The sequence below is a fragment of the Chelonoidis abingdonii genome, chromosome 4 (assembly GCF_003597395.2).
Source record: "Chelonoidis abingdonii isolate Lonesome George chromosome 4, CheloAbing_2.0, whole genome shotgun sequence".
NCBI classification, from domain to species: Eukaryota; Metazoa; Chordata; order Testudines; family Testudinidae; genus Chelonoidis; species Chelonoidis abingdonii.
Window position 1 is genome coordinate 12,747,677 of NC_133772.1, and position 12,379 is coordinate 12,760,055.

At 46.7% G+C, this 12,379-nt stretch overlaps 1 protein-coding gene across 1 annotated transcript in view; it reads left to right on the plus strand.

Annotated features, from left to right (window-relative positions):
• PLXNA2 (plexin A2) overlaps nucleotides 1–12,379 on the plus strand; it is a 321,397-nt gene that overhangs the window by 263,165 nt on the left and 45,853 nt on the right. The window contains exons 18-20 of the mRNA XM_032794137.2: nucleotides 6,342–6,581; nucleotides 8,528–8,671; nucleotides 10,806–11,040. Of these exons, the coding sequence (XP_032650028.1) occupies nucleotides 6,342–6,581; nucleotides 8,528–8,671; nucleotides 10,806–11,040 (619 nt within the window). The remainder of the gene's footprint in view (nucleotides 1–6,341; nucleotides 6,582–8,527; nucleotides 8,672–10,805; nucleotides 11,041–12,379) is intronic.

Sequence of the window (12,379 nt, forward strand, 5' to 3'; positions counted from 1 at the left end):
CTCTTGAGATAAGTAGCCTTACCTTTACCTCTTAGTAACTGTTGAAACCAATGTGATGTTAGTAGCTTAGGCAACAGCGCAGGTGCATTCTGCTTCGACCAGTCCAGCCTGCTCAGCAGTCCGTGTGTTTTCTGTTCTGATACATTCAGCAGCACAGCTGCTTCATCCCATTTGGAAGCACCTGGAACATATGTGCCTCTTACATTTTTATATAGCTGTTTGTGAATTCTTTTCAGAACCACCCACAATCAATCCAATCCATCCTCCATTTTTTGAGAAATACCACCATGTATGTTGGCAGCACTATATAAATGCTGGGTAACAGGAAGAATTGTCTTGGTTAACGCTCATCCAATCTAATTTTCTAATTAAATATAAGCACCTCATACTCAGAAAGTCCTCTTAGGTGTTTTCAAGCATCTGCCATTTATAACTGTCCCAGCTGAATTGTTTGCTTGTTTTGTGTAACTGGATTTCTAAAAGGAGCTGTGATCAGAGATTGAGGTACTGTGCACTGGGGCATCTGAGCGATGAACTCATTTGCACAGGGAAGGTAGAAATGCCTGAGACAGTGAATTGTAAAGCGTAAGTGCTGATGGAGCCTTTGTCTCAGTGCTGCTGTAATAAAGAGAGTGGGCAGAAAGGTTATTAATTGATATGGTCTTTCGTTTGTCATTAGGGGAGGGAGCGTGTGCTCAGGTCAACTTTACCCTCCAGTGTTTGTTGTGTTTACCAGCTGGGGACCCCAAGTGCTAGCACTGACTTAACACTTTAGCAGAGTTCCCCATCTGGCCAGCAGGCTGGCTGAATGCATGCAAATCTGGCATGCTGCCACAGCCACACCCCCAGCGTAGACCCTCATGGCCCCTAGGCAGCAGCTCCTCAAGAGAGGAAGCTGTCTTTCATGGCCTGGCTTGGAGTTTTTTGCACCTGACTGCTTACTCCCTAGGTCAGCAATGGGCCTGGGAGTTCTGCAGTTGGTGCCTTCAGCCCCATGCTACTGAATGGCCCTCTGAGGTGCAAGGTGGCCTGGCTCCAAATGGGCATTGTTGGTGAGACTGCTGAGGAGGAGTCAGTATTTCAAGCCGTGGAGGGCCATAGTGACGGGAAGCAGCAGGGAGTCAAGGATCGTTGAGACACATGGCGCTTGTGTCATTGTGAGGCCCAGCTATATATCATCCAAGACACACAAAAACCAACAGCAGGGGAGGGCGCCGAGTGTACAGAGTGAGTTTGATACGCAGACAATGGGAAATGACTTCTGCAGTGACCCAGGGCTGGTTGTACGGTACAGGGGCTGCCCTGGGCCAGCACAGAACTGCCAGAAGTCTCAGAAGATAGACATGGAAGAGCCCCATTAGGTCTATCTCCTCAAGATCAATGTCTAATCCCTCCCCTGGGCCTTGCAAAATCATCTTCTTTTTGAAATCGCCCTTAGTTTTTCCATGCTTTCAGGATCCCCATACAGTAGCCTGAGAGCCTTTCTTCTTCACAGCAGGCAGCAGCCATGGGGGCTCACCAGGACTCATCCCTGCAGGCATGTTTCAGTGGAGAGACAGAACAGATATCAATTCCCAGCTGCTCGACAGAGGCTCAGTTTGCCTTGCTCCTTCTGTGCAGGCCCACAGCTAGGTTTGCAATGAGAAATTGCCAGCCTGGGGTTTGTTGTTTTTTTAGTAGTCCCTCTGTATCTGTCGCGCCATAAATACAGCACCTATGATAGCAGCTTTGGGCCCAGCAAGCACACAAGGGGGGGGTGGAGGGGAAGGGAGGGAATCTGCCACTGAACAAAAAGCTTTCAAGCAGCTTTTTCCCTCTTGCTGCAATGATCAAATCACAAGATAAGTTGAGAGGCTGCTTCCCTGCTAAGATGCCTTCCATCATATGAAATGAAAGATTTACATTCCAGTTACATGGGATGGTTCAAGGGGAAAAGACTGCTGGGGACAAAGGAAAGCAGGGAGCTGCACCATACAAGTCATACCAACCAGATGTTCAAGAACAACCAGGCTTGCTGGTAACGGGGTGCTTATACCACTGGAGTAGGTGTCTCTAACAGCACTTGCTTTTAGTAGCTACATTGATCCCACTTTTACAGCATGACACAGAAATGCACAGATGGCAGCTGGTGTGCAGAAAGTAAGGTACCCCTTTCATGGGCTGGACTATGGCTCTTTAGGGACTTGCAGGGCCAGCACTTTCATTTAGGCGACTTAGGCAGTCGCCTAGGTGCCAGGCATTATGGGGGGGGCAGCATTTGGGGGGGGGCACGCCGGGCGGCTCCAGTGGAGCTACCGCAGTCGAGCCTGCGGAGGGTCCGCTGGTCTCGCAGCTTCGGTGGACCTGCCACAGGCATTTCTGCGGACGGTCTGCTGGTCCCACAGCTTGGGTGGACCTGCCGCAGCTCCAGCACAGCTGCGGACCAGCGGACCCTCCGCGGGAATGCCTGCGGTAGCTCCACCAAAGCCACGAGACCCACGCGCCGGGCGGTGAAATGGCCCGGCACCTAGGGCGCCAGAAACCCTGGCGCTGGTCCTGGGGTCTTGTGTGCATGGGGCTGTGTATGTTTCCTCAGCCTTATTTTTATGCCTCTCTCCTAGTTAGCTCTATTTAAACCATTTGTCCCACACTTCATAAACCACCATGGCAAGTTAAAAAGTGAATAAATAGAACTGTAATCTTTTTTCTTTGGGCCCAGACTGTGTAGATTGCATTCTTCCCAGGCGCACTCAGCAGAACAGCTGGCAGCATACCCAGGCCACTGCACGGGTGCCAAGTGCGCAGTGCTGCTCTTTAGCTAGACCCTTTCATGCCCTTCTTGTGCCTTAAAAACCGGTAAAACCTCCACCCTTAGCCTACTGCACACGGATGCAGGTTGGTATCTGGCTGAGCTACTGATGCCCTTTATCCTCTCTTGACCTTTCTGAGAGCAGCTGAGCTGAGCTTTCATCCCTAAGAACTGGCAAAGAGAAGCACAGATTGATCTCTTACTTTGCTTCTGCAAAGGAGTAGTCCCAGGCTGTCACACTTGCAGATACCTGTTTTTCTAGTTCTCTGGCTGAACTGAAAAAGTTGAAAATATTTTGTTTCGGGTTGAACAAAATATTTCTTCATATTTTGGCAGCTAGAAATGTTGTCCAAATAATGTCACCCAGCCATGGTAACAACCTTTGTGCTGCTAAGATGCCAAACACAGCGACTGGACGTTAACTAATGATGGTTATCATTTATCTTGTCCTGTTTTATCTGTTTGAGCTGTTGTGAATTTGAATGTTTATTTGAATGAGGCACTCAGAATGCTGTAAAAATCCAGTTTATTATTATTATTTAGCGACTTTCAAGAGCCATTTTGCATGGAAACAGTTTTGCTTTCACTCTGAAGCAAAATGACTTTTTAGATCTGCTCAGCACAGAGAAGCTCCCAGGTCAGACTTGATAGACTGATTTTAAGAAGGGAGGTGTTTTCAGATTTTGTGGGGATAGTGAAAGGAATATCGGATGTAGGGAAGAGAACAGGCCAGCTTGCTGAGGTGTTCTGTGAATGGTTCAGGAGTCTTTTGAATTCCACCATGTTGGGGAGGAAATGTGTCTCTGCTAAAATGATAGAAGTGGGATTAGTGGAATTGGTATAAGACTAGAGCAGTGGTTCTCAATCTGCAAGAACCATTAAAAGAAATTGTACGTCCCCGAACTTGCACCTAAATCTCAAGATCCCTGGGAGGTGAAGAAGTATCCTCCCCATTTTACAGATGGAGAGCTGAGGCATAGCGTACATGAGATGAATCTCTCAAGGACACACAGGGGGTCTGCGACGGAGCAGGGGACTGAATCTAGATCTCTTGAGACAGTCCAGTGCTCTGTCCTTCCTGATGCTGCAGAAATAACACTTAATATTAATTTAGCTCTTTCCACTCAAGGAAGCTGAGCTGAAGCAAACCTCAGTTTGCCAGTGTCTAGGTAGTGTCCATGTCCATGCACGCTGTAGTGAGATGTATGCTCACTTTAACATTCATCACCAGTTGAACCTGAGAATACTCTTTCCATGTTGCAAAAAGGCTGAACTTGTTGAGTGCTATGGTGGGAAGGATTAATTACTGAGCAGTCACGCCTCTTCCTTTCCCTCCGTGCTCAGGTCTGAGTTCTGCTCTTTTTTTTAAAATTATTATTATTATTACAAAGATAATTCTAAATACACAAATCTGAGTGGAATTAAATCTTCTGTTTGTGGAGGGAGGCCAAATTAAACATCCCCTGAAGCTTTATAGGGCCTGGTTTCTAAATAAATTAGCAGAGAAAGCTGTGCTCTGCCTCCAAACAAGCTCTTCCCCATACAGAAAGGGGGAGCAATGGGCATCCTCAGCCCAGCGGGAGTCGACCTTCATTTTACCTAGAATCCTTCAGTATCAGTTGATTATTCTCCTGTCCCTTTGGTATTAAAAGATTGTCTCTGATCACAAATGCGTAGCCAAGACCAGACATTAATTATGGGTCCAGTTCAAAGGCGTGTTTGGCAAGTACAGAGCAGCAGAAGAGAAAAAAGTACTTAGCAATCTGGTTTGTGATTCTTTAGTTGCTTAAGCCATTTTCAGTTTGAAGCTCTATCTCCAGCTCCACTCTTGTGTCCTTGTGCTGGTTTAGAGGACACACAAACTCTCCCAAAAATGAGACTTTAATGATTCAAGCTTAAGCAAATGATTCTGGCTAAATACCAATCCATCAGAATCTGCAGAGGGAATTTAGAGAGGCAGAAAGCAATTAGCCACGTCAGATTTAGCTAGCATACAAGAGTCCCTATAACTTAGTGCCATTAGAAACCAGGAGAAATTAGAACTCTGTTTTTTGTATTATTCCTGTAACCCTCCCTAGTGCTGTGCTGGTAATTCAGTACTGATTTGGAAGCAAGACTGCAAAATTCTGTAGAACCCACATAGCTGCTTACAGCCTTTGGGCATTCCTGTCCTCTTCAAGTACTGGCCAGGCTCAATAGAATGCAGAGCTTTGGAGCAGTGCTCCGGCTCTGCTCCAGCACCAGGCAAAAACCTGCAGCTCCGCTGCTCCGGAGCTGCTCTACGCTCCAGCTCCTGGCTCTGCTCCAAAGCCCTGAGAAAATGTGAGGACAAATAACATCACAGCCTCTGGTGCTATGGATGCAGACTATCTCTCAACTTGCTCCTCCCAAAATCTCCTAGCCGGCTTTCAGCCCATAAGAGTAACATATATAGGCAAATATTTCAAATAAGGTTTCCTTCAGAAAATGCTGACATCCCCTTCACTGTATTATCTCAACACGTGTGTGTGTGTGTGTGTGTGTGTGTGTGTGTGTGTGTGTGTGTGAGAGAGAGAGAGAGAGAGAGAGAGAGAGAGATGATTTGACTTCCATAAGCACCACTTTTGCCTCTTGTCTGTTTTTCCTGCTACAGCCCTTCACTTCCACCCACCCACGACATGTCAGTAACACCCACTCGCACTCATTTAAACTAGTGTAGACTCTCTGAATTTGGTCCTCAGTCCCTAGCTCATTGCACTGTAAAGTTTAAAAAGATACCAGGTGTTCACAGGCTTAGCATAAAGGCAAATTCTAGTCTGCTCTCCTCTTTCCTACTTGCCAAGTTGCAGAGGGAGAGACATAAGATAGACAAATGCAGCTGAAACCCCTTTCATGGCTACTGAGTACCATTCTTTTAAAAGCAATGACTGCATCCAGGTTCAGATCAGCACAAAAGAGAGTACTTGCAAGAGGTTTTATTAACACCTTGCAACTCCATGTGTCTGTGTGCATATGTGTGTGTGAGTTGCACTGATTAGCTCTGGTAACACTTCCACATTATTGCCAGTGGGTTAGAACTATGGTCCTTCCTGTGTAATACATACCCCTCTGGACCCTTCTCAGCTTTCCACATCCTGGCCCTCTAGCCACATGTGTCTGGCCTGCCCTGGAAAAACCAGCTCTAAACTGAGAAGAAAATTCACCTCTCATACCCTCTGCTCAGGCCAGCAACCATAATGGTAGCTTTTATGCTGTGGGCACCTTCCCCACTAGGAATAGGAATGCAGCTATTTCAGATAGAGGCCAGTTAAACAAGTCTGATGACAATGGCCTGTTTCATCTGGGATAGATTTGGAGATTTAGGTATCAACCAGTCTGAAAGGGCCAAATTCAGCTCTGGTGTAAGGGTTTTAAAAGACAATTAGCAACCATACAGTAGACAAAGCCTAAATGAATGTAACTTCGTAGAAGTCAATTTGCCACTGAGTGTTATGTCTGGGCAGAGATCAGACCGTAAAAGAGATTTCTCATTCAAAGTGTTAATCTTCCTCTCTCGTTTCCCTTTCCTCTCCAGGTCTGTAAGACTGTGAACACAACTACCCTGATTTGCTTAGCTCCACCCCTCACTCCCGAGTACCGACCTGGCTTGGATGCTGTTGAGCGACCGGACGAATTTGGCTTTGTCTTTAACAACGTGCAGTCCCTGCTGATCTATAATGATACTAAGTTTGTTTACTACCCAAACCCAACATTTGAGCTTCTGAGCCCTACTGGGGTTTTGGATCAGAAGCCAGGATCGCCCATCATCCTCAAGGTACAAATGCCGGAGATGTTAGTTCCAGTAGTTTACACAGTCCAGCTGCTCTCTTTAGTTCAGAAAGCTGCATATACTGGAATGAGAAATGAATGGCATGGGAAAGAGTGAAGTCTAAGCCCCAGGAGCAGGGTGGGGGATCAAGACCTTGTTACAGAGTTGCTGGTCAGCTGGCAAACTCCGTGAGGAGAGGAGAAGGTTTCAAATACACAGGATCTCTGATGTCACAGGTTGACTCAGCCCTTCACCCTTCCCAGGTAGGTAGATGCACTTTATTCTGAGGGTCTTTCAGGTGAGACCTTAAAAACTGCCAGCTCTGCATGAATTTTAAAGACCCGTGTAGGGCTTTCTGTATGAGCAGGGGTTTGCTCTAGTGTTGTGCAGCACCCTCCAGATGTGGCATTATTTATGTAGTGCTGCATAAGCACCTTGGGTTGAAAGATATTGTAGCAACATCAAGTATTTCTTATTGAGTGTGGTGCCATTTGTTTATGACCTTCTAAGTGAACAAGGAAGAGGAGGTAAAAACTTCTTATCTTATACAGTGTGGGGAAAATTCCTGAGCCCAGGGGAATTTTGTCTGGGTAATTCACTTGCCCACATTCTTAGGCCGTGTCCACACAAGAAAAAGGTTTGTGGTATAGCTGTATTGGCACACCCTCCTAATGTAGACGCAGGAGTGCTTTTGCAGGTATAGCTTATTATACCATATCCCTGAATGAAATAAGATATATGGGCAAAAGTACTTTTTTGCTGGTATAACTGTTTTCACTAGGGTTTTTTCCAGAATAGTAGTATCGTAAAAAATCATGCCCCTACTGTACCACGTAAAGTTTTATTAGCTTGAGGCTCTCACAAATCTGAAGTCTTGTCTACATTTAAAAGTGTTGTTGCTTTAACTGTGCCAACATAGTTAAAGTGGCTCACAAAAACCCTCCCAAAAAGCGTGGACACAATTATACCAGTATATAAGTGGTTATATCTGTATAGCTTATTCTGGTTTAGCAAAGAAAATTAGCTGTACCATCTTACACTGGTATAACGGTGTCTACATTATAGCTTTTAGTGGTTTCTAAAAAAATCACATCTCTGACATCATTGTGCCAATTGAAGGTACACACCAACCCTGAGACCCAACAGTACAACAAGCTTAGGGTGTGTCTACACTGGCACTTTCGTCACTAAAACTTTTGTTGCTCAGGGATGTGAAAAAACACCCCCCTGAACAACAAAAGTTTTAGTGACGAAAAGCACTGGTGTCAGCAGGAGCCATGCTCCCGGCGATGAAGCTACTGCCCCTCATTGGGGGTGGTTTTAATTTTGTTGCCAGGAGACCTCTCACCCAGCGATAAAGAGCAGGCACACAGCACACCTTACAATGGCACAGCAGCCGCACCATTGTAAGGTGCACAGTTAGACATAGCCCTGGGGCTTGTCTACACTTACATTTTATAGCACTCTAACTTGCTAGCTATGAGGTGTTAAAAATCACCACCCTGAACGCAGCAAGTGTGAGCGCTTTAAAGTGGTAGTGTAGACAGACTGCTAGTGCTGAGAGCCAATCCCCTTGTGGAGGTGGATTACCAGGAGTGCTGGGAGAGCTCCCGCACGACCACACTCGCATTTCAAAGCGCTGCTGCGGGAGCGTTCCCGCAGTACCATTCCTGCGAGAGCACTTTGAATTTTCTAGTGTAGACGTAGCCTTAGACACAGTAATACCCCTTGTAGGCCTGTCTTCTCCACCCTCCATTATCAGGACCTAGGGTGTAAATGATGTAGAAATGTTCTGCCAACTGGAGAGAGAAGCCAGTGGAAATTGGAAAGGGGTGACACCCAGGCTTTCCTTTCGAAGCATATGCAAGCTATGACTGAGGATAAAGGGCAGATGAGCAGTGACCAAGGAACATGCTGAATCTTTATGCAGTCTTCTCTACCTTTGTCAATAGGGCAAAAATCTGTGCCCACCAGCTTCTGGAGGAGCAAAGCTAAACTACACTGTCCTGATTGGAGATACCCCCTGTGCTGTCACTGTGTCTGAGACCCAACTGCTGTGTGAGCCCCCCAACCTCACCGGGCAGCACAAAGTTATGGTGAGGTCAAAACACACCATGTAGCTACCTTATATACCTACGTATCTAATCTTTCCTTCCCTCCTTCCTTGTATGGCTCACTGAGGCAGCTGAGTGCCATTTCTCCTAGAGTTGTCAGGAATCAGATAGGATTTACCTCCCTTTATGGCTGTTTAACAGGAAATTAAGCATTGCTGTGAATTAGAAAGGAGGTGCCCTCCTACTGTCCAGGCTTGCTAGAGATTCCAGGAAACTCAAGTATTTATGTCAGCAGGACATCAGTACCAGGTATCACATTCTTATCATATTCTTTCACTGTTCTTTATTTGTTGTTCATTCTATAAGGCATGAGTGAATTTCCTGTAACATCTGCAGGGGTCAGGAAGGAGTTTTGCTTCCGTGGACAGCATGATACAATTGGCCAGGTGTATTAGGGGGATTTTTGCCTTTTCCTGAAGCATCAGAGACTGGCCTCTGCTGAGTACTGAATTTGATGGGCTAGCAGCTGATCCAGCATGGCAGCTCCTGTGTTTTCATTTATTGCAGTGTTACTCCTCTCTGATGCAGTTGGAGACCAAGTGGGCAGCTGCTGAAGTGTCTGGGTAGAGCTCGAATGAGGCTTTAATTGTGATTTATTTTTCTTCAAGTTCAGCATCCAAAACATATTTGAAATATCACAGTATAATTCACACTAGAGCTTCCCTGCTGACAGTTGCTTATATCTGAGGCCTTGGCACATTCAAGAAAACCCTAACCCATTTTAACCCCCAGTCTGTTTATACCAGAGCTTTCATATATAGCCTCTTCTCTTTTCTCTTCTCACCCAGCCCACTTTCTTGGTTTTCCTTGAACTCCTTTGCCAGTGGAATTGTCATTCTGTCTCTAATGTCCGCAGTTTACAAAAGGGAGTTGAAAGCCTGTGAAATGAAAGTCAAATGGAGCCATCAGATAATAAGAACAAAGCTTGAGACAGTGAAAGGCTGACATATTTATCATGAACTGAAGCCGTCTGTGTGTTTCAAATAGGCTGTGCCCCTTTTTTGAAGGCAGCCAGTGTTCATATGGTCTTAGTTGTGACTGAGACAGACTGTTTACCATGTCTTCTGATGGCATCTTTGCAGACTGGGGAATGATCTCCCTAACCAATAAAGAAAGGGGCTTTGGGAGCTGAGAAAATCTATCAGGCGTCTGAGCAGGGGGAACGAGCACTAGTTATTCAGAGACCACCGTTTCTTGTCCCTGGCTCTTCTCTCCTGCTGAGATAACCACTAGGGAAGAAATCAGTTTCCCCAGCATGGGTGAGTGAGCAGAACAGAGTGTGGTCAGCAGAACTGCTGGGATTGTATCAGGAGTGAGCAGTGGTAGTTCCAGGGGTGAATCAAGTGTCCTTCATGATGAGAGGTCAAAGCCATTGTAGTGGCAGAAACCTCTCCACAGTGAAAGATGATGAACAAAGACAATGTCTTACCGAGTGCATGATGAGTGACCATAAGCTAGACATGGGAAATGGGAGAGAGAAAGCACAGTCCAAAACCAGAGAGGAACAGCATAGCTTCCAACAAGATAGAAGAGAGATTCAAATGGAGAGAGATTTTCTGCTCCAGTGTCCAAAATATTGGGGAGTAAATGAGAAAAGATTTCTTCAGCTTATAAGCAAGGACCAGAGATTTTCCACCAAATATCAGTACGGAACAGCATAACCCAGAGACAGAGTGAGATGTTGGAGAAAGCACCAGGCTGCAGTCACAGCACTTGTATGTCTTGTCATGCAGTAGCTGAAACTGACCAAACAAGACAGATCCTGGGGCAGCAGGGAGAAACTGGGTGCCTTCACACTGTGGTGAAGGGACCTATAGAGAAAGCACATGTTAGAATAGATGGGGAGAGCCCAATGTCTCTGAAATGGGAAGCCAAACTAAGCGACAAAGGAATTTAGGACGAGGGACCCAGTGTTTCTCGGGAGAGCTTATAGTTAATGTAGAGTATCAAATGCATGGGAAGCACACTGGCTTTGCCTAAAAGGGGTGGAGATACTCTCAAGGCTGATCAGTTCTTCACCTAAATACCAGCCCCAGCAGATGTAACTGCCCCCACCCCATCTGGTCACAGCAGGCAGAGCCTGCTGGCTAAGCCTCCCTGTGTTTTGCTTGGCTAGGTACACGTGGGTGGCATCATCTTCTCCCCTGGCTCGGTGAATGTGATCTCGGACAGCCTGCTGACCTTGCCCGCCATCGTCAGCATTGCGGCGGGAGGCAGCCTGCTTCTCATCATTGTCATCATCGTCCTCGTCGCTTACAAGCGCAAGTCCCGAGAGAACGACCTCACCCTCAAGAGGCTCCAGATGCAGATGGACAACCTGGAGTCTCGGGTGGCCCTGGAATGCAAGGAGGGTCAGTACCCTGTTATTGTTGTGTTCAGGACGGGGCAAAGGGGAATGGGCTTTGACGTAACTGCATTCCCCAAAGCCAGCGTACGTGGGGCTGTGCACATTAGCAGAAATTACAGGGAGGCCAAAGGTGCAACTCCAAATGCCAGGTAGAGGCCTCTGTTCTGAGGGCCCTGTGTAACCCGTCCATGTCACCCAGGCATTTGAACTGCCCCGAGCCATCACCAAATCTCACAGACCTGGCAAGAAATGGTTTCCTCTTCCTTACTGGGTAAATGTGACGTACCAATTGAAAATCCCCCCTGTGTCTGAATTGGAGAGGTTCTCACTCACTCCCAAGCTGGCGACTCTGTTCCTTTCCTACTGGAAGAGTGTCTGCATTGCAATTGGCACCATCGCATCTGCAGAGAAGCTGTGGATGCAGAGCGCCCCACTTAGATGGGAGTCTCTTTTCTCCCCTCCCACCCCAGGGTAAGTATGAGACAGCGATGGGAGAGCTGTCGGTGTCCTGGGATCTGCAGGGCTATCAGAGCAGGACAGAATTAGCATGAAAATGAAAAACAAAAAAGTAGGAGGGGAATGTGAGATGAGATCCAGCTAGCCTGGATCTGGCGTCTCTCTCCCTCATAGAGCGTATTGGTTGCAGACTCAGGCGGGGCTTTCTGGAAGTGTTGCTGTGTCGGCCCAGTTGGTTTCTCTAGAAATCAAGCAGGGATTTGTAATGATTCCCTCAATCCGCCCACACAGGCAGGTGCCTGGATTTCACTATCTAAGGTCACGGAAGAGGAGGAAAAACATCCTCCTGGAAAGCAGACCCTGAAGAAATCCTGGATTTGTGTCCAAGTTCTGCCTGGATTCCTGATCCTCCCTCATGCAAGCCTCTGTTAAGGATGGGGCTATGTCCCTTCAGCTTATTGCAAAATGTTCTAATCTAGACCAGAGCCTCCCCCTTTGGGAATTCCAGGGTTTCAGACAGTCACGGCACTGACAGATGACTAGAACAGGGTGACTTCTGAGGAATTCTAGATGCTGTCATGTCAGGAAGAAAATGCAGCTGCAGTCCACGGCTTGTTTGTGTCAGTCAGGAACATATGCTTTGCTACTGCTCCTCTTCTTTCACTGGTAAATGCTAAATCCACTTCACCTCCTTTTATCCATTTCAACTAAATTGCAGGAACATTTGAAAATGGCACATTCACTCACCGAAATGCCTGGACATGCATTCATACACAGGCCTGGTCTGCCCCACAGGATTTCTGTGGGAAATTCCCACAAGATCAGCTGCATCAGTGTTAAGGAGCCCTAGAACAATGAAGCTGTGAGCATTTTTGGCTCTGAGCTAG